Source organism: Rousettus aegyptiacus, unplaced genomic scaffold, assembly GCF_014176215.1.
Source record: "Rousettus aegyptiacus isolate mRouAeg1 unplaced genomic scaffold, mRouAeg1.p scaffold_m13_p_6, whole genome shotgun sequence".
Classification (NCBI taxonomy): domain Eukaryota; kingdom Metazoa; phylum Chordata; class Mammalia; order Chiroptera; family Pteropodidae; genus Rousettus; species Rousettus aegyptiacus.
This window is the reverse complement of record NW_023416309.1, coordinates 90,580,909-90,604,059: the sequence shown is the minus strand read 5'-3', so window position 1 is coordinate 90,604,059 and position 23,151 is coordinate 90,580,909. Positions and strand designations below refer to the sequence as shown.

At 38.0% G+C, this 23,151-nt stretch overlaps 1 protein-coding gene across 4 annotated transcripts in view; it reads left to right on the top strand.

The window, feature by feature from the left end:
- Positions 1-23,151, top strand: part of ANKFN1 (ankyrin repeat and fibronectin type III domain containing 1) — a 527,248-nt gene that overhangs the window by 455,976 nt on the left and 48,121 nt on the right. For all 4 annotated transcript variants that reach the window (XM_036222287.1, XM_036222289.1, XM_036222288.1 and 1 more), the window contains 6 exons: positions 40-130; positions 5,522-5,629; positions 12,873-12,972; positions 13,736-13,868; positions 14,339-14,455; positions 22,095-22,310. In XM_036222287.1, coding sequence (XP_036078180.1) covers positions 40-130; positions 5,522-5,629; positions 12,873-12,972; positions 13,736-13,868; positions 14,339-14,455; positions 22,095-22,310 — 765 coding nt within the window. The remainder of the gene's footprint in view (positions 1-39; positions 131-5,521; positions 5,630-12,872; positions 12,973-13,735; positions 13,869-14,338; positions 14,456-22,094; positions 22,311-23,151) is intronic.

Here is a 23,151-nt window from a genome sequence, read left to right as displayed (position 1 = left end):
TTCCTGATGCTTCATTCTCTCTATTTTGATACTTTGCAGGGCCAACAGTATTTTGTTCAAGTCTCAGCTTATAACATGAAAGGATGGGGACCTGCTCAGACTACGACACCAGCATGTGCCTCTCCCTCTAGTAGGTAGTGGCGGTGAACTCTCTCGAGCCTGGCCACAGGCTCCAACTCCAGCTCCATCCTTGGGATGTCACTGCCATTCCCTCTCCCCACTTCTCAGGACTAACTCATGGTAGCATCTGGGACACATAATGAATGATTCCTCTGTAGAAATGTTCCCCTGGAAGGCAACTCAGTGGAATGAAAGGAGAGAGAATGTGTAACCAGCAAGACCAAATTTAATACCCATTATACCTTTTAGTAGCTGCATGACCTTCAAAAGTTACTTAAAATCTCTGAGTCTCAATTCAACATCTGTAGAATGGGTCCAAATTCTTTCACATGGCTTTCGTGGGGATGTAGTGAAACGACGCATCGGGACTGGCTGGCCCAGAGTGCATGCAGTTCATTTTATCTCTCATACCCTCTTCCTCATCAGGAATCTAGCGAATCTTACTTACATTCTGTCAGAAGAAAAGCTTTCTTGCTAACAGGCACTCTGCTGTACTCTGCCACAAATATAACCTATAATATTGGTAGCGGTGACTGAAAAAAAAAACAGCAAAAGCCTCTTCTAATTATCTGAGATAGTTTATGCCCTGATGTATTTGGTAACTCTCTATTAACCAGATTTAATTAACCAAAAAATATATATATACACACATATATATATATTTTTTGATAATATATATTTTTATATATTTATTTATATAAATACACACACACACACACACACACACACACACACAGACATGCCATATGATGAATTTTTCTGCCTAATGAGCCTGTTGCTCTGGATGGCAATTTTTTTTTTTTTTTTACATCTTCACTAATGTGATAGTTAAAAATGGTATAGCATGTTTCTTGTGAGAGTGCAAACTGCTACATCCTTTCTGGAAGGAACACAATTTGCCATATATACCACTGCCATAAGAGTGTTCATTTTTCTTTATCCCATAATAATTACACATGTAGCAATCTAACCTAAGGAAATAGAGGCAGACTAACACTTAAGTACAAATATGCACAGTGCAGCAATATATGATATAGTGAAATATCATGTGTAGAAAAGACAACAAATATCCAATATTAACTTAAAGATTAAATAAAGTATGATATAGTATCCATACTGTAGAACAAAATGTAACCACTAAAAGTGGTGTTTTGTAAAACCATTCATTGTATAGAAGAAATTCTTACAATATAAGTTTTATGTAAAAAAAAATTTTTTTTTACATAACAATTAAACTGTAAGCTTGACTATAATTAGGCAGGAATGTCTGCATACAATTATCCAAATTTAATAGCAGATATTTAGGTTTTGAGATTATGGGCGCTTCGGTTTCCTTCTCGTGTATTTATGTATTTTTCAAGTATTATAACAACCTTTACCCAGGACTAACCATGAATCAGGTGGTATACTTTGGGCTTTCACATTCAGTGTCTCACTAAATCCTCACAACAGTCATTCATCACTGTTTCTGTTTTATGGGTAAGCACCATCATTATTATGATCCACATTACTAGCAACATCAGAACTAACATTTATAAGACTCATTATATGCTGCATGTTAATCTAAGTATTTTTCATGGATTAACTCATTTAATCTTCATAACAAACCTATTGAGATGATTTTTATTATTAGACCCATTTTACTGACAAGGGAACTATTAACAGAGAGGCACATATGTACTTTGAGCCCAACATCACCAAGTCAGCAAGCTCCGACGTCAGGTTCAAACCCTCCTCCTCCTCTAATAATTAGACTCTGACATGTGGCTGAGCTAAGATTCAAGCCTAAACTGCTCAAGACCGTGCTATGGTAACTAGTGCCCTGCTATCAGGCAGACCCAGGGAACCATTCCTACCTCCCACCTCTGGTGGATTCAGATGGCTAAACCAGGTCATATAGAGCTCTAGACCATCAAAGCCAGAGATCTCTAAGGCTCCTGAATCCTCTAGCAATTGACAATTTAATTAGTCCAGTCTTATTTGCACATCTTTCTTATTGAAGACTTGTCAGAAACACAAATTGGGACTATTGCAAGACTAAGATACTAAGAGAACCAATCTCATTCCAAAAAGAAAAAAAAAAGTATAATTTGAGATGGAGAGATAGAAGAGACGGAAAAGCAAAAAATAAAAAATTAAATTATATTTAAAAACGCTAGTCTCAGCTGACCTAAAGGTAGGGTACTGGGAAACCCATTCCAAATCCATAGCCCACGCAAATTCTGATTCACATACAGATACGTTTACTTATAAACATCTGATGTTCCACTTCTACAAACTTCATATTCTATTCAGAACTCCTCCTCATAGCCGATTTGAAAAGCTCTCTCCAGAATGACAAGAACAGTTGTCCAAGACTGGGAAGAGTCACTTATTTCTTGGTAATTAACGTAGCAAATGGTGACACTTTCCAAAACTGCACAATGAATTAATAGAGGTATCTGGCAAAGAACCGAAATGCAAACATGCCGTTGTAGTTGCTGCAGACATGCCATATCACTTGGAAAGAACAATATAAAAACACTCTGGTTCTATTTATAAACAGAGTATGACATTGTGATGTAACAGATCAGTATTCAAATATTTACTAGAAGACAATGTATTCTAACATGACAGAGTAATTGGAAATTGGGTAATATGTTCCAGTAAGCTATAAAACTTTTTAAAAAATATTTTTACAAAAGGCCTTAATGTGTTTTTATAGACTTATGTTATATGGTATGGTACATAATAAGAGAAAAGGACCCAGACAGGCTTGTCTGAGTTACGATCAGGAAAGCGCTGATATCGCCAGTGAATGTAAGCTCTGCATTGTGTTGTAATTGAAGTGTCTCATTACCAGAACAGTGAACTGTATTATGTGGCACAATCTGCTCTTTTCCTACCACACTAAGTTTATTCCTGTCAGGTTCCTGATTTCTTAATATATTTTCAATTTTCTCCCTCATCCCCAAAGTCTCCTATTTTATATAGTCGTCAGAACCTTCCAAACATCTATGAGAAAAACTCATTCTTTCCAAAAACCTTGGCATCGTGTCCAGTGTTCACTTGGGCTGCAATTTAGCATTAGCAATTTTCTAATGTATCATAAAGTCATCAGCTCAAGCTGGCCTCTGATGTAATAGGGCTTAGCTAAAACGGCCAGGTCCATTTCATCTCCCCTTGCATTGATGGCAGTATTAACACTCATTAGAATGTATTAGCATGTTCAGGGCCAGGTGGTAATTCAGCCACCCAAGAGTCTTAAGCAAGTAACGTCGTTCATCTTATCATGAGTATTTCAGATGCATTTATCCAACTAAGAAAACAAACTCCTAATGACCTTTGGGAATCCATGAGAGCAGTGTTTATCTCAGTGAGCCCAGACACCAAGGACATTACAGATAGTCCAAGGGCCACTTGGCGTTCGTCTCCTCAAACATTTCCAGATTTCTCAATAAAAGCTCTTTCTTAGTCCATCCTACCTGACGCAATCATGCCTCCAGTCACAACGCCTCACGACATTTAATGAGTGTCTCCTACGTACCCAGACTGGTGCTTTACTTACATTATTTCTTTGAAATTTCCTAAAAAAGATTCAAAAACTCACTTACAGATAAGAAACCTGAGGCAAAGAGAAATTAAGTCATGGTTCCTGCCCACAAGGACTCGAGTCTGCAGAATGCACCTATGCCAATTCCTGGCCTCCGCAGTGGACCACAACTAAGCCACACTGCACAGACTCCAACCAAGCTCTGACCCTGCTTCTCAAAACAAAGAAACAAACACGCCCACGGTATAAGGAAATGCACATGATATAGAGGGCCATGGACTATGTTATAGTCCTGGCTATGCCACTGACAAGCTGAGCAAAGAGAACTGGGTTTCAGTCTTCGGAGAGGTAAAATGGAGAAGGATACCTGGAGGAGGGTGAGAAGCAGGAAGGATCAGAAAATCTCTGAGGCCTCCTTCTTTCTAGGGGATCCTCCAATAGGGCAAGAAATGACATTTCCGTACTTACTACTCAGGGAGTTAACTTTCCGTCAATGAATTCCCTTTTTAAGTTATTACTTTATATAACACCTTCCATGAGCCTTCATAGTTCTCTCATTTAATCCTCAAAAAAATACTGCAAGATAGATACTATGCTCGTTTCTCATAGTGTGGAGTAGAGGCCCCGGCAGTGTAAGTAACTTGCTTTACAGACACTAAGCAAGGAATTGGAAGAGGCACGATTCACACTCAGGTTTACCTGAGTCCAGAACTTGTGTTCTTCCTAACTGTGCTGTACAACCTGGCTTTGGATGGACCACTGTGGAAGGCTTTTACCTAACTTTAACTGTATGGCATCTGCTTAAGTTTCTAAACAAGGGAGATTCTACATTTTAAAATAAATCTGGAAGGAGGGAGGGAATTTGAAACTAATTCAACTAGAATTTAAGCCTCTGATACACTCGTGAACTAAGTTTTCTAGGAAAGAATAGCTAGCACTTTTAGAGAAAGCATTTCAACTAAGAAGAGCCTGAAGTTGTTGCTTTTGAAAGGTTCAGAAAGTAAAACTGGGGGAAATAAAATAGAGGGAAGAAGGGATGGACTATGAAATGACTGACTGACCTGTTTAAAAAAAAAAAAAAAAAAAACAGAGTTGGAGACAGCAGAATTACAGTCTTGACATTAGTCCCATACGGGTTATTACTCTTGATATCATTATTGCCAAATGGAATGAAAATAGAAGGGGGAGAAAAATCTCAGTGGGTATTGCAATTTAAATTTGCCATGTAAGCTAATACTGTATATTTAGAGACTGAGCAGACAGGGTGGTTGGTGGCTCAGAGTATGTGCAGGAGTTGCTGTGCCAGCTAACCAAAGCAGACATTCATTAGAGCAAAATGTAGATTTCCATTTCTTGGCATCTGACATGGGCTCCTTCCTTGGAAAGAAATGTCAATTTGGCCAAAAGTGTGAAACCTACAATAAAAGCATTGGGACTGTGGATTTCATCTAGTCTGCACATTCCCACCCCTTTCTTTCCTACTGTGGAAATCCAGTTGAGACTTGGGGTGCTGGGTGGAGAGGTGGCAGGGGAACTGATTAGGGCATGAGATACTGAAAAGGAGGGGAAAGAGCTGGGGGGAGGGGAAACTGGACTCCCAAGTTCTCCATTTTCTTTTGGCTTTCAGTTACCATTTTCTCTTACCCTAAAACTTCCCAACACAAGAAATCAACCACAATTACTGTTTTGCACAGCGCCCCGAACAATGGCAGCTTCCAAACCCTTGGCATTGCCTGCTAGCTGTGCAAGTGTTGGGTGCTTACCCATGGAGTCTGTGGGTAGCATGAGCAAAACTCGGTTCCTGAGGCAAGGCAGGGAAGAGGCCTCCCCTGCTTTAAAACTTCACTGTTTGTTTCTTTTGTTCAATAGACTGGAAAGACTATGACGACAGAGAGCCCAGACACAAGGGACAGAGTGAAGTTTTGGAAGGTCTGCTACAGCAGGTCCGAGCCCTTCATCAGCATTACAGTTGCCGGGGTAAGGATAAAAATCTGTGCTGGGCCATCAACTGAGGTCTCGGTGGCGCCGGTAATTTTAGCAGTTTCCTAACTGGGTCATACCTTCTCATTCATCAGGGAGAGAGAGATATTAATATTTGTACATCTGGAATCACTTTACAGTACTATCTTGTTTTAACCCTTCAAAAGAGACTTTTCTCTCCTTCCTCCCCTTCCTCGCTTTCTCTCTCACCCTCTCTTTATGACAGTTCGAAAATAAACACAAGAAAAACAGCAGCTGCCATAGGTTCCCTTCCCTTTGAATTATCCCTTCCCAAAACTCCTCAGTGTGCTAGGTCTTTAGGATATTCACCCTACAACTTTTCCCCTCCAAAGAAAATTCTGTGAGCATCTCTAAGGAAGCTCAACCAATTATAACAGCAACAATAATATTAAACCTTTATGTACATTCACAGTAAAGTTTACACATAATTCCACATGTAATATTTCCTTTTCATCCTCATTTTGCCAATTATCACTAAGGCTAAGTGAGTTGACTAAGGTCATAATGCCAAGAAAAGACAGAATCAAGATACCAACCTAGGTTTTGTCTTCAAATCCAGTCTTCTCATCATACCTCATTTTGTCTCCCATCCTTACATTAGGACTGGGCCCTGGACTTTAAACTCATCCTGCATTTTAATTTTCCCCTGTACTACTGCTCAAGAGAAAGTAGAACATACTTTCTCTAGACCCAGGCAACTATGCCCAGAAAATCTGAGAAGCTTTTGAAAGCTTCTCTTTTACTTGGGCTGTTCAAATGGGACAGGGTCAGGTTTCTGATCTGTGTAATGATTCGTGGAAAAGGCACTTAGTTTTATTTGGAGAATTAAAGCCTCCATAAAGTTTTCATTTTCCACGCTCCTTCATCCATCTGATCACCAACTACATTGCATTCTCTAGATTCAGAGCACTGCTGGACCAGCGAGGTAAGAAATCTATGGTTAAAACTAAGAGATGCTTGCTGAATTTTGACTAGGTGAAAAAACATCATACTTAACATTAGCAAAAAGTTGTTCCCAATTACTGTAAACTATGGCAACAAAGCGCTTTAGAAATTTTGGCTATAGCTAGATAAAAGGACAAGTGTTTGCAAGATATGTTCTACTAATGAGTGGCTCATTAGGAGATGTAAACATGCATGGAAGAAACTTAAGAAGGAAACCCAAGTGGGATTTCATTCCAAGATATCCAGGAAAACTTTACTCAGACCAGCACCTTCAACATTCCACACCAAAAAAGGTGCACTCAATTCTGTTATCCAGGGTCTATTTACTAGACCAGGTATCACCTAGAACATTATTTTCTTGCAAATACTTGTCCTCATTTCTAGCTATAGGCAGGGCTTTGTTGTCATACAGTAATTGGGCACAACTTTTTGCTAAAATATGATTACCTTTACACCTACTCAAAACTCAGCTACTATCTCTTAGTTTCAACCATAGATTTCTTGCCTCACTGCCTTTGTCTTTTCCTGCCTCTCCTTCATTCCCCTGCCCACCGGTTCCTGTATGGCAGGTAAATATAATAAAGCTATTGGATAGATAATTTTTGAAATTCATAAGCTATATTGTGTTTGGTCTTTATCAGAGGGGTAAGCTAAAACTACTCATGAGAATGAGGGATTATTTTTTTTTTATATTATCTTAGGATTTAGAAGCTCTCCCCATTACTATTGGATTACTATCCAATAATCAAGAAATGATTGTCTAGACAGCCCAGTTTTTCTATGGTTTCCATTCAACTTTTATCATGTTCATGCTTCCCCACCCCCACAGGGATGTAAATATAAATACAATATAAGGAAATATTTAAGTAAAACATAAGGTTGAACTTCTCAAAAAGAGGAATATTCTATATATTGAAATGTGCTCTGGATACATAAACAGTACCCAAAATGTGTTCCAAAGAACAGTAAGTTCTAGAGGATGTTCAGTTAAAAAAGAGTCTCTGGTCAAGTAAGTTTAGAAAATGGTGAATTATACATTCCTCCCTCGGAAGAGTAAAATAGACACTAAAATGTTAAAGACTCTAATAAAGAGACATTTTGAATTTGGTTAAGCAAGCCTTTTCCAAATTTATTTGGCCATTGTAAAACATTTTTCAAATAATTAGTTTTCCAAGACACAAACTCTAGGAAATGTTGACTTATAATATGCCAGGATAAAAGAAATGACCTTCACAAAAAATGATTCTAAAATAATTTAACATAAATATCTTTAATTCTAAAATAATAAATGATGGATAATTTAGTACTGCATATAAAAACTATAAATCTGTTATTTAAAATACTCAATTGAGATACTGTGTGGTTTACTGGAGAGAGAAACCTTTAAAAAATTTATAAGTATAAAAAAATAATTTTAAGCCCTAGTTCTACCCCTTACTAGTCATGTGTCCTTGAGAAAAGCATTTAACCTCTGAGTCATACCTTGCCTATCAGAAACTATCGATAAAATAGTATTTATCTTTCAGGATTGTTATGAGGATTAAATTAAGTTATGGATTAAACCCAACTGGCATAATACAGGCACTCTGCAAATTCTAGCCTATTTTTCTTCCATTATTCTTTCAGAGTATTCTTCATCTTCAGTACTTTACTGATATGTCCCAGGATCAAAATGTAATAATTGACTCCATTGTCATGACCTGGAGTACTCAATAAATACACAGCGTATTTCAAATGCAGACATAATAATAAAACATCTCTCTCCTACCAAAGCCCTACATTGGAGGTACCAAAACCCACATTAATTTCTGTATTTTGGCTACAGCTAATCTGCATGTTCAATACTGGGAAGAAAATTTAGTGGAGATGTTGAGCAGCCTTTATTGTTCGTAAGGTAAATGCCCTGACATTCATAATGAACTGTAAAGAAGCCAATTGTGTTCACCAAAGCAGTAACCAGTAGAAGTGAATTTCACTAACATCCAATTTTTCAACTGGCAAACATTAATTAAAACACTGCCTATTATGTGTCGGGTGCTAGACATACCGGTATGAATAAAATAAACTCCCTATACTTCAGGCACTTAAAAGCTAAAGACCTACTGCATTCAGAGTTCAGAAAATGGACAGTTGATCCAGAGCCCTGAATTAAGCAGAGGCAGAATAGAAGCCTCAGTTTTTAGGATAAATGTAAGTTAAGACTTTTTATCAGTCAACCTGGGTGATGTTCTGCACTAATCAAATCTCCTCCAAAATATTTATTTCTCCCATATGCTATATCTACCACTGGGCAACTGAGAGCTGCCTTTCTATGTTGTCAACATCCTTTTTCTAGAAATATTTTCCAGCACCCATGGGAAAAGGAAAAGAAATTCCTGAAGGTCTGTCTCATATGGGGAAGCCTTTCTATGTAGTTTACACTCAAAACTCACTGGGCAAAAATAGTCATAGGGCCCCACCCAACCACAAGGGCTTCAAGAAGTAAAATTCTACCATGTGCCCAAAGTGAAGGAGACATGGAATGTTTAACATCTGCAAAGGCCCCTTTCCCAATTGGTAGTAGCATTTCTCATTTTTCTCTTTTTATTTTGTAGTCTAATTTGTTTAGCTTAATTTTCATTTTTATTTAAGTTATATGTGATTATAGTCTGAAGCTGGACTACCTGGGGTCAAATCCAGGCTGGACATTTACTAGCTGTTTTACCTCAAGCAAGTTGCCTACCCTCTCTATACCTCACTTTGCTCACCTGTAAAATGCAGATTAGAATTATATATACCTGTCGGCCATTGTAAATGGTTGAATAGCTTAAAATAAGTAAAGCACTTAAAAGAGTTTTATTATTTTAAAAAAGCAATTTCTCCCAGTCTCCATTTTCTACTCCCCAAAGGCTCAATTCTCTCAGCCAATTCTTTTGATATTTTCTCCATATCCCTAAATACGATGTTTATATTGCTAACTCTTCATATTTTTTGATTATAGGCATTATCTCACTACGGAAGATGATGATTTTCTTTTTTACCCTATCTACCCTCTTATATGCACATACATTTCCTACCCCCTTATCTTCCTAACATATTAATAATTTTAAAGGTCAATACCTGTTACATTATAATGGTCGTGTAAATTCTATTATTTTTCTTTCCTGGATAACTTTTTGTCTTCCCTACAGTTAATCATCCTTTATTGTATTTTCTTATTTTTCTATGTGGTTTTAACTAATCCCCAACCTATTCTCCAATCATATAGATTTTCTCTCAATACAATCAGATACATTAGTATTGTTTCAACTGCATCTTGTTAAAGAAACTTCTCATGGAGCCCTCTGACCTTCATCCTAGACCGATTACTGGCTGCTTCCTGTCTGGTGCACAGCTGTCACCCTAGGATCTCCTTTCACCACCATATTGAAGACTCTTCTTCCCATTCTCCAATATTAGATTTCTTCTTTTTTATCCCATGTCTTCCTTTTTCTTGGGTTAGTCTCTCATATTTTTTAGTGGAGCCTTTCCTCTAGTACCTTCCCGAGAGGATACCTGGGAGGTAATTTCTGGACACACTGAATGTCTAAAGATGTATTTACTCTACTTAATACTTATTTAAGGGTTCGAAGTATAGAATTCTCAATTGAAATCGTTTTCCTTCAGACTTTGGAGGCATTGCTTCATTGTCTTCAACCTCTCAGTGCTGAGAAGTCTGATGCCATTCTGATTCCAAAAGTTTTATATGAAACATCTTTTTCTACTACTTTTGAAGGTTTTAAGTTTTCTTTTTAACATCTGTATTCTAAAATTTCACTGTTATATACCTTCATGTGGCTCTATCTTTGTCTGTTATGCTACATACTTGGTAAGATAGAAATATATACCCTTCAATTACAAAATATTTTCTTAAATTATTTCTTTATTTTTCCCTTCTTTTACTCTGCTCTCGTACAAAAACTCTTATTCAAATGTTGAACCTCATAGACTAGCCCTTTACTTTTTTCTTCCCGCCCCCGCCCAGCCCCTTTCTGCTTTCTGTCTTCATGCCCTTTTGCTCTACTTGTTTGGAGATTTTCCCAACTTTATTTTCTAGGTTTTTCAGACTTTAATAATATATATTTTAATTGTCAGTGCTTGCTTTTGTTCTCTAAGTGTTTCTCTTACAGACTCCTATCTTTTTTACAAGAACACAATGTCTTTTTTTCATCTCTCAGGCTATTAATGATAGGTTTTGTTTCATTTTATATTTTCTTTTCTCAGCATAGTCTCTCCTCTAAATTGCCTTTTGTTTGTTTTTGGCCTTTTTTGTTACTTGCTTTTCACAACAGCCTGGTGATCCTTGGATGTTTGCTCAGATTTAAGGGAAATGAACTCAATAGCTGTTGGGAAGCTCTGAACACATGGACAGGGCACTTTATTTACAGACTTCATTGTCAGGTGATCTGGCATGGCCTTATCTTTAGGAAAGCAATGAAGCCAATGTCAGAATCTTCAAGTGTATTCTCTTAGTCCAGTCAGAGTTTCCAGAGAAGTTTCTTCCAGAGTCCCGCCTGGAGTGTATAAGTGTTTGAGTACCAGTGTTCCGAGAGCCCAATGAGGAAATATTCTATATGGAAACTTTCATTTCATTAACCTGAGTACATACCACCTCTTCCCCTTATTTTTAACTGTACCCATGTCTCCTACTCCAGAGATGTTTTTGTTTTCCAGAGGATAAGCCACAAGCTTTCTTCTAGAGTGGGGGAGGAGTATTTGTCCACCTCTGCTGAGTAGGGGAGGATATCTAGAAGTTGAACTACTTTTTAAACAGACTTCAATACATCCCCCCAATTTTAGCTCCACATTCACTCCCCACTTTCAACAGTATATGGTGCCCAAGGGGTGAGTCAGGTTACTTCTCAGCTTTCTCCACTGCTGGCTTAGGATTCATCTTCCTCAAGTCTGCTAAATCCATCTGTCCATCTGCTTTCCAGCTACCAAAATTCACTTGCTTTTGTCTCCTTTTCCATCTCTTTGTCTTTAAAGATTTATGTCTTTGACTTTATAGATTTTTAAAAAATCTTTTTAGTGAAGTTTTGGGAGAGAGTGGTATGTAATGAATATGTTCAATATGCTGCCTTTAACCGGAAGTCCCAGCAGCATAATTTTCAAGTAGGATATGACCAGCCAAATTCATGTTCAAGTCAGAAAAAAATGCTTTTACTTTGTTCTGCCAGGAACAATCGTCACCAGCACAAGCTTAAAGCTGGCAAGAATGCTTGTGTCAGTCATCTCATTCACAACTGCTCCTGTAATATCATGGGCAGAGCCATACTGGGCCTGAGCCATGGGCTATCACACGGGTGTCCATGCCTAACAGCACTGATCTGGACCAGTTCTCATCCCAGTGACATGTCTATCGGGAGCTTGATGATGACCCCAACAACCTCAGCTTCCCTTCATTGCATTTGAGAATTGAAATCAGTGATCATCTACTTCAGCTCCATGGAGCACTGTTTTATCAGAGAGAGCTCCAGGTTGTAAACAGAAGAGTTGAACAGATGCAATGGATGATTTTCTCACCGCTATAAGCCACAGAACATTGCACATAGTAGTGTCCTAATAAATACTTACTCAGTGAAAAAAAAATCTCAGTTTTTCCAGGTACTGGATTTTTTTTTATCTTGGATGATCCACTTAATCTGTCTATCTCAGTTTCTTCTTCTGAATGATAAAGATAATAATCATACCTACGCCTAAAACTATTTTTGTAAGCCAACAAATACACTGGAAAAAACTTTCCCAGAATTCTACCAGTGGTGTACTAAAGAGGCAGGATAAAATAGGTGAAGTTTTCTTCTTTTTTTCTGTTCTCCAGATTTTCTGTAATGTGCTTATATCAATTTCATAATTTAAAAACTGAATGTGATATGTAGAGTAATAAGAAGAGATTTGCCAGCATGGGGAAGTGAATAAATATTAAAAGGCAATGTGGGGAGATGGGGGGAGGGCAACAGAATTGATTCCATTTCTTTTTATCCCACTTTATAATAAATTGCTGTTATGCAGAAGATAAACAAAACACCTAAGTAGTTTCCGCTGAAGTTCTAAATGTTACTTATCTCTAACATTTTTAAAGAGTTAACCACTGGCATATCAAGATACAAAAGCTTCTTGTGGGAATGAATGTGCTGACTCCCTACATGAGACTGAGGATGAGTGACACTTAGGGAACAGGGGAGAGAAAGGGAAGAAGGTGCTGGGAGTGTTGTTCTGCCAACGGAATTTATACAGTATTTTTCCTGTGTTCCAGAAAGTTCAAAATTACAAACCACGGGCCGCAAGCAGTCAGTCTCGAGGAGCCTGAAACACCTATTCCATTCCTCAAACAAGTTTGTGAAGACCTTGAAACGGTGAGTCCTATGCAGTTTTTCCAGGAAGTCTTAACTTGTCAGGAATCAGCTGTTTTTGGTTCTGAGTGGTAACTTGGTAGAAAATTCTTTTTTGTGATTAAAAGAATATGAAATTCATACCTCTCATTCCCTTTTACCTCGTTCACCCACTCTACCCCCACCCCCACACCTCTGGCAACCAGTAGTTGATCTCTGTGTCTGTGAGTCTGTTGCTGTTTTTGTTTTGTTTTTTAAATTCTATATATGAGACCACACAGTATTTGTCCTTCTATGTCTGACTTATTTCACTTAGCATAACTTCTAGGTCCCATGTTGTTGCAAATGGCAAGGTTTCATTTCTTTTATAGCTGAGCAATAGTACAGCATAGAAAATATAATCAATAATATCATGATAACTTTGTATGGTAACAGATGGTTACTAAATTTATCATGGTGATCATTTCATAAATTACATAAATATTGAATAACTACGTTATATACCTGAAATTCATATAATACTGTATGCTAATTATAATTTTAAAATTTTAGATAAATAAATGTATATCACATTTAAAAATATGAAGTTCACTTTTTCCTGAGAATTTAAACAAGATGATAATTTCTCTGAGTTCTAGTTTAGTAAATTTTTCATACATAGCAAGAATGTACTCCTGGTTATATTTTATATTATCTTTTTCATATCCAAAAATATTTTTTTCCCATGATTCAGGCTTGGTAGAGGAAGGTGGTTGAGGAAAATTTTTATTTTGCTTTTTCTTTTTAGGGGACTCTACATAGCTGTTATATTTTATTACAAAGACAACATGTTAGTCACCAATGAAGATCAAATACCGATTGTTGAAATAGATGACTCTCACACCAGTTCCATTACACAAGATTTTCTGTGGTTCACAAAGGTATACTGAGTTCTGATTTCATTTTCGTCCACTTTGCACCAATGTTACTGCACGTAAATCTCTGAAACCTTAGCTGAAGGGTCTCCAGTGATCAAAGTTTTGGGGCGGGAGTAAATTATCTCAAAGGTCTCTTTCAGCCCTGAGATGTCCTGTGTCATACAAAATGCCAAAATACCGTCTATGCTATATTTTCCAAGCGAAGAAGCTTGCATCCTGTCAGATTGTGTCTTCACTACTCTGAGTTATGGGATCATTTGGCAAAGACTAAAATGTGAATCTGACTGTTTCATTAACATTCAGATCTTTTTCCAATTGGACAGAGATCAAAAAGTTGTTTCGCATGTATCTGAAAATGGACTGGAGAACAAACATCAGGGGTCAGGTTTCCTTCTCCCTGCTGTGCTTTGATGCCACAACCTAAATCATGTACTGGCTTGGACGATGATATGACCTCGTGACTTCTTTTGCAGCTGTCTTGTATGTGGGAAGATATAAGGTGGTTGAGGCAAAGTGTACCTATCTCCATGTCCTCATCCACAGTACTGCAAACTCGGCAGAAGATGCTTGCAGCGACAGCCCAGCTACAGGTGAGAGGCCAGGTTTCAACACAGACCTTCACAAAACTTTGAGAAAAACTCAGTCAGTTCAGTTCCAACCCCACTCGGAAAGGAAAAGGTGGGCTCCTTCCTCTTTCAGATCCCTAGACAGTTTGAGCTGCACACCTGCTCATGTAGGGAAACTGTGCTTTTGGAAGTCTCCTGAAAGAGGAGCGGGGTTCTCTCTTGAAGAGTCTAGGAGTGACTCCCTAAACAAGGGGTGAGGAGACTTCACTTCTGGATTTGATATTAGTAAGTCAACTCATTTCTCCTTTCTGGGCCTCAGTTTCATCACTTGCAAAATAAGAGGAATTTGACTAGATTGCTGAAGAACACTTGCAGTTCTGGCATCCTGTGCGTTTATGAGTGTATGGAGATGGAGAAAGAGACAGCAGGTATTTTGAGGTGTTTCTTGACTTGATGGTTTTGGTAAAGCACAGACATTTGCATATATTTTTGCTTACCTAAAACAAACCACAACAAAAAGCCTCTTAAAAGTTTACCTTTAATCCTGAATTTATTCATCCTTCCATACTATTAACCTAATCAGGTTCCTAATCCCTACAAGAATCTTTTTTCTAATTTACTGATTTAAATTAGTTTCAAGTATACAGTACATTGGTTAGACATCTATATACTTCATAAAACAATCCAACAATTGCTCCCTCCACCCCTGGCCCTCCACCTAGCCATCATATTAATGCTAACTACACTCCCTCTGCCGTGCTCCCCATCCCTATGTCCAACTATCAACTACTAATTTGTACTTCTTTAACCCTTCACCCCATTCTCCCAGCCCTACAAGAATCTTTTTAGGTTACAGAGTTCTCCCTAGAAATGACACTGAATTCTAACCAAGATCTAGGGTTTCCTTTCATGGTTTCCTGGTATTCCCTGCTACATGGAATTGGGGACTTTAAGAGGTGTCCAAGCCTTTTACAGTAATGGGTATCTACCTACTAATTATAATTATGCATATTTCTGGGGTATCTATCCACCCCAGAAATATGCATAATAGGAACCTATGTAAGCTGTGTTTGGCCAGGCCATCCCAGCCAAGGCGTAAAAATAGGGTCATAGTAACAAACAAAAAATATTTCTATCGCTCTACCCTCTACCTGCAATTAGAGGAACTTCACTCCTTGACCCACGTAATAATAATTTGACTTCCTGCAATAATAATAATTATTGTGCTGCCATGATAATTAATTCTGAAAAGTAACTCTTACCCCTTCTTTGCTATACTCCATTACATAAGCCGTTTACTGCTTTGTATCCTCAGTCGCCTCAGGTATTTTAGCAAACAGCAAATCACTCTTGACTGCAGGATCTTCTCCTTAAACTCAAGGAAAAAGGTCTTGGACCTGGGCCATGATTTACTGTGCTGAATGCAAAGTACCCCTTCATCTCATCACTGACCAGCTTGAGTTGGACCAATCCACTGTACCTTGAACTGCTCCTCCATTAGAATAAAGTTCTTTCCCAGGAGGCTCAGATCCCTTATTGGAGTCTCCCTTTAGCCCACATTATAGACCAGACATGCTTGGATCGTAGACTGAACTACCTTAGGATTTCAAATGGGGCTCTTGATTGTATGTTTATTTGTGGCTTCCTAGGGTACTTTCATCTGCTATCAGTAACATGAGAAGGATCAGGCTGCCAGTGCAGTTAGATGCTGAGGGGCTAGAGGGAAGCCATGATGGTAGTGTTCCCTACTTACCTACTCTCATTGCAAGAGCTCTTGGATTTCCTTGGCCCCCAATGTATTGGCCCCATTACTTTTCATAATACATCTGCCCCACTCTGAGGTAATTTCCCTCTTTGTCTAGCTTAAATTCCATGGCCCATCATAATCATTCCCCTGAAAATATTCTAAATTTCTGGCTACTGTCTCCCTCCATATTATTTATTTGGAAAAATCCCAAGCCTGGATGAATCCAACATGCCTATACTGAACTAGTCGCACATTGCTATAGAAAAATCACAAGAAAGGGGAATTTGACTTGTTTTGTGTTAAATTCATTACTACAATTCCCACATGGAATGTTACCTAGTGATCACATTCCACTTCTCTACTAAATGCATTTTCCCAAACTATCAGGCAACTATTTAAAACCTTCTTTATTCTCCCACATCCTTTCCCTTTCCCCATACTTTCTCCATCCCCACATCAGGTGATGACTTCACTGTATAATTCATTAAGAAAAAAAGCAGGAATTAATTATTCTTCTATTACCAAATTTTAAAGCTCATTGCATTGACTTTCTCTTTGTTCCATCTTATCCCAACAGTTAAATCTCAATTCTCCTACCAAAGGTTTCTCCCACCACATGTGCTCTGGATCCCAGTTCTTCCCTCCCCTCTTATTTAAATATGCTCAGGTGTCTCCAGTTTAACCTCCCCTCAAATTCCTTCTTATTCCCACATGCCCTTTCAGCTACCAAACTCTCTCTCTCCTCTTCCTTTCACCCAAACTTCTTGAAAGCGTTGCCTACATTCTCCTCCATTTAATTCCTCACTTTCCATTGAGTTCTAAGTCTTCTTCCTGACTTTTGCTACCATCATGCCTACCTAACTACCCTCTCAGGCCATCAGCAATTAGAGGCAGATGATGTTCATAAAGCTTGGGCTTCAGGGCCCCTCACTTGCATGAGCCGCTGTGAGTGGAAGTCATAGATTATTTTAGGTGGAGAAGGGAAGTTGGGTTGCAATCTGGGAACATTTCTAGTAAGCTGCCTAAAGAAATCTCAGGAGGCAAGGTGACCAGGAGTTCCAAATACTCTAGTATTCGGAAAGACTTCCTTTCTCATTCTAAATAAGTATTCAGTTTTACACAAAATTTTTATATTTATAATTTTGCATTCTTTGTCTTAAAGCAAAATTATACGGTGCAGGCCCCTACAAAACCTGGATCCACCTCTGCCAATGACTTCAGTTTCACTAAATCCAATGGACATTTTTAAATCCTCTTCACAATTGACATCCCAGCAGCATTTGATACACCTAGTCCCACTCTCCTTTATCAAACTGCCACATTCCTTAGCTTCCATGACTCCATAATTTCCAGATTTTCCCAACTTCCTGGCCTGTCTTTCTCAGTCTCCTTTGCTAGCTCATATGCTTTTTCCTCTGCTTTGAATACTGCTCTTCTACCTCTTTGCCTTGCTAATTCCTACATATCCTTCAGATCACAGCTTAATTGTTATACTTTCTCAGGGAGCCTTTCTCTGATCTCCTGATTAAGTGAATCACTCTCACAGTACCTTGAATTCTTCATTCAAAATGGTGATCATAATCCCATTAGTTAATTATTTGTATCCTTATTTGGTTAGTGACCCACTTGGACCATAAGTCCCTGAGTTAAAGGAATATATCTATCTTGGTTACCACTACATCCTCCATGTGTGGCATGTGGCAGACCCTCAGTTAAATACTGGTTGGATAAATAAATGTACTTGTCAATCCAATCCCTGTAGGCCAAAGATCACACTTAAGGGAACCTTATCTAGCCAAAGGGAAAACGGTCACAGAAATGTACCTCATTACCATAGTTGCCACCTGGATAGCTCTCCAGCCCTGCATGGTGACTAGCACCTTAGTACTCAATAAATAGTTACCCCTTATGGTGCCCATCAAAGACCAGAGCACTGTTATGAATTCCCTTCTCTCCTTCACATTTCTGTTGGCCTGCCTAAATCACAGGAGTCACTTTCAGCTTTTTTAATAGGACCTATTGCCTAAACTGTTTGCTCTTCATCAAAATGAAAAGGTCTGGAAATACTGAAACCACCTTTTGGGGAGCGGGAGAGACAAGACACAGAAACACTTTTCAGAAGAGGAAGAAAAATTAATTGGAGAAAACTGATGCTCGCTTAATATTTTAGGTCTCTTTATTACTAATTAACATTTTTACAACGTTCCTAGGAGAGTAAAAATGCATTCTTAAATAGCTTGATTGGCATCGGCCACAGATAAATTCTGTTGATTCACCTCCTGTATATCTCACTTTGGACTCCTCCCCTTTCCAGCACCACTACCACCGCCTGATTGTTCCAATTAACATCAAAAGCCTCCAAAGTCACCCTCCTGCTTCCAGTCTTAACACCCTCCAATCCATTCTCCACACTTCTGCCAGAGTAGCCGACAAAAGATTCTGACCAAGTCATTCCCTTACTCATACTCTTTCAAGAGTGGCCCATTTTACCATGGCACAAAAAGGCCTTCGTCATCATCTTTCTCCCCCTCCTCTATTTCCACAGCACCTTGACTTACTTCATTACAGTCTATAACAACCACTGTACATCCTGTGACTTATTTTCCAGTTTCTGCTCAATAGTGAGATCCCTTAATACATAATGATAAATAATAATCATGAAACAACACTTCATTTATTTAAGAGAATAGGTGCCAGGCACTGTGCCAAGTGCTTTACAAACAGTATCTCATTTCATCTTTACCATATCTTGATGGGAAAGTATTATTATTGATATTAATTTAACGGATGATAAAACTGAGGGCTAAAAATGTCACACAAATAGGAAATTGTAACGGAGTCTGGATATGAATCCAAGTCTGTATAACTCCATTCTGTATAACTGCATTCTTCCTAATACTTCACCTTATTGTGTTCATTTACAAAAGCAGACAAAACTTTTAAATAGAAGAAATTATCCATATTATAGTTAAAAAGAAAATGTTAATTCTATTCTGTATCATTTGGAGCCTATTCAGAAGTGGCCTTACATTTACTTGAAAGAAGGTAAAGGATGAATTAATTAATATTATCTGGGCAAGAGATGAGACAAGTATCTGCCAACATTTGGATAAAAATAAAATAAGAAAGCTTGTGTAAATGGCCAAGACCCCACATAGTTTTTCCCTACTCTTAGGAAATTGACAGAGGCCCCAAGAGGCAGAAGTACACATTGCTCTTACATTAAGAGGTATCCAAACTCCTTATCTTCAAAATACAGTAATAATCTGACATTGTAGGTTTGGTTACATTAAACTTTCCTCCTCCATAACTTTTAGAAATGAGTGTTAGTGAGTAAAAAGCCGGGTAACAATTTATGATTACTATGTCTTTTTCATTTTTCCAGGTGGGGGAAAGGTTTCCCCCAATTTTTACCCTTCTTTTCCAGGACTTCATATCTCTACTCTGGACTTCCTTTCACTTCCCATGCCATCCCAAACTGACTAAAGATCTCTATTGTGCATCTGTCTAGGGCTTATTGACAGTCCTCTGATTTGTTCTGGTTATAACCTAGATACATTCCTGTGAGCCACCAGGTGACTTTTACCCCTCTTTACCTTGTAGGTTCCCAGATCTCCCAACCTTGATTGCAAAGCATGACAGGTATTAACATGGAATGTTTTTCCTTTAGGCTCTAGAAAACCTCAAATTTGCCCCCTTGAAACATAATCACAATTTATTTTCACAAGGACATTCTGCTTTTAAACTGGGTGCTTCCCAGAGCTAGCTATCCAACCCAATTTGATGTCAATAAAGAATTTCAGGAAGACTTTTAAGTGCTTTCCTGTTAAGTCCATTAGTCATCATATCCAAAGCTAATGGTGAACTATTGATAACAACTCTGCTTAAATAAAATTACCACCTCATTCAATGTCCACCCACCAGCTTTAGTCCAAAGTGAGTCATATTTTCCAGTGTCATAATGATGATATTTTAATTCAGTCGACAAAAAGTTATTGAGTTCTTACTACGTGCCAGGCACTGTACAAGGAACCCAGAGACACAGTAATGAAACAACCATGATCTCATAACATATGCATCAATATTCAGGAAGGCCAGAGTCATGCTGAGATACAAATTTGTACAGGAAGCAACAGGAAACAAAAGAGAAGATATAAATTCTACCTGAGAGCTGGGAGAGTCCTCCCAAAGAAGGTGAAACTTGGGCTGAGTCTTGAAAATGAGTAAGTGTAAGTCAGGGTGGGATTCCAATTAAAGCAGTAAAGAAAGCCCATACTCTACTTGTATCAAACTTGAGAGTTTACAAAAGACTTTCTCACGCATCGCTTGAGTTATTCCCCCAAACACTATACAAGATAAGGATTAGAATAAGGGATATCTGAACTGTAAAGGCTTTTAATCTTAGATACTGAAACTCAAGGCCAAAGAGAGTAAATAATTTTTCAGAAGTCTAAGAGTTAACAAACAGCAGCCAGCCCTGAAATTCAACACCATATAACTAAAGGCTAACAGCAGTGGTGTGCTAGAACCAACTTGTACTGACTCAAGACAGCCACCTCTTAAATATTCAGGAATTTCGAAAGCCTATTGTCAAACCCCTAGTAGCTTGAAATCGCCCTATGGGGGTAGTATTTACACCATAGAAATCGGTGTATACTATAAGTCAGCCCTCCCTCCACCGTTTTTTTGACAGCCAGTTTACCAACATACCACTGCTATTGGCTGATATTACATTGCAGCAAACTGTTTTATATAAAACTGGAGTCCTACAGAGGGCTGGATTAAAAGCCTTACTCAATTACTTGTCCATGATTTAGAAGTCAATTATTGGAAGGGAATAATCTGACTGAGTAATTAGGCCATTTTTAAAAACAGTAATCTTGCCAAGTGCATTTTTATATGTCAATAATTATTTATGAAATTTCTTCTTTATGTGTCTTGCCCTTGTGAATTAAAAAAAAAAAATTACCTGTGAGGGGACAGTCCAGTGCTTTTGAAGATGTGGATACTGAATAGCTGGCTCATTCGTTTTTAGGTCATCCTTGTTACTTTTACAAATTCCAGTTCTACTTTTGCTCTCCTGTTAACAGGTTATCTCATTAGCATTTATGTAAGCTCACAAAAATAACAGCTATAAGCCCTGAGACGATTTGCAATTTTAAAAAACCATAGATATTCAGAGTAAAAGAGTATTTTATCCTATTCACCCAGTGTTCTAGGTGCTCTTCAAATGCTCATATTTGTGAAATTGTTGATTTTAATAACATCTACCTGGGCTCCTCCACATTTAATGTGGCATCCTTCCCTTTCTACTTTTTCTGAAAGTATTGTCTGCCTTAGTTGACCTAGCTCACAAACAATTTTAACAAAGTTTTAAATAAACAAAACTCCCTGAAATGCAGATAAGTCAAATCAGGCCAATTTCCCAATTAAAGTATCTTGAAAGGAATGTGTAGTCATTTGGGGGCCTGTACAATGTGCTACATTGTCAATTCACTTCTTCATTTTAAACAACCCCACTTCATACCAGCTTACTGTAGATCTCTTGAAAACTCCACAAGTAGCATATTTGAAATATCAGGCATTTTTCTTTAAAACATCTGGGATTCTCTTCAAGTGCTGGTAACCGAGGTTTATGTGCTGGTGTGTCTATGTGGGTAAGAGATATTTACAGATATTGAATCTGCTTAAAAAAACATAATTTTTGTGCCTCTTGCTATAATCTTTGCAGGCTTATGGTGAAGACATTTTCTTTGAGCTTCTGTTAAGTACATTTCTATCATGCCACATACTCTAGGCTTAAGTCTGCTAAAAACAAAAACTTAGAAACATGTAATTATTCACAGTGTCTTTTGTTGCAGTTATGTCGTTTTGTTTGCACATCATCTGAGCTACCAGGAATCTATTTGTTTCTAGAATTTACTTGGAACACACAACCTGGGAAGAGTTTACTATGAGCCCATCAAAGACCGGCATGGAAATATCCTAATAGTCACCATCAGAGAGGTGGAGATGCTCTATTCATTTTTTAATGGCAAATGGATGCAGATCTCAAAGCTGCAAAGCCAGAGGAAGTCTCTATCAACACCTGAGGAGCCAACAGCCTTAGACATTTTACTGATAACCATCCAGGTATGTAGTCTTTTCAATTTCCCAATTATTTAAAGTTCCAAACACACTTATTGAAGCTCTAAGGAAATACACCAACAGCCATTTACATATGCAATGATGGAATGGAAAAAGTCTGAAGATGTGCCCCTGTTTGTACTCCACACATTGGAAAGATTCAGAAGCTTGTTTTTATCACTCTCCAGATCTGGAATTCATCAAGCAATACAAGTAGTGGGCACTTGAAAACACCCCTGACCAATGAACCAATGGGAAATATTGAGAGAAATGTTTGAGTAGGGATCTACAGCTAGTATAATCAAAAATTTAAACCAAGACCTGCATAGACTATAATAATAATACATTGCTAGACTATATATATGTGTGTGTATTTGTATGTGTGTGTATATATACCTGTGTGTGTATATATATCGCTTTGAAAAAAAAAACCACTTATACATATTTACTCTTGCTTGTTCCTTACAGTACTCCCTTCAGATAGAGAGACATGATTAATTTCATTTTAGGAATGAAATAACTGTGGCTCAAACAGATTATATGACATATGGCCAAACACAAAAAGCAGATTTAGTGAAGTTAATGAAGCTTCAGCATCGTTCAACTCTTCACTTACAAAGCCCTTTCCAAGGCCCTGGCAGGGGCCCTAACAATTTCACATTCATAATTTTGTATTATTTTCTCCTTAAGGAAAGAACCCAAAATTGTATTAGTTTCAGGCCCTACCAAACTTGGATTTGCCACTGATCACACAGCTAGGAAATGGCAGAGCTGAAACTTGAACTCAGATCTTCTGATTGGAAGAAGGCTTCTTTCTGCTACATTATATTATATTCCAGGGCAGGAG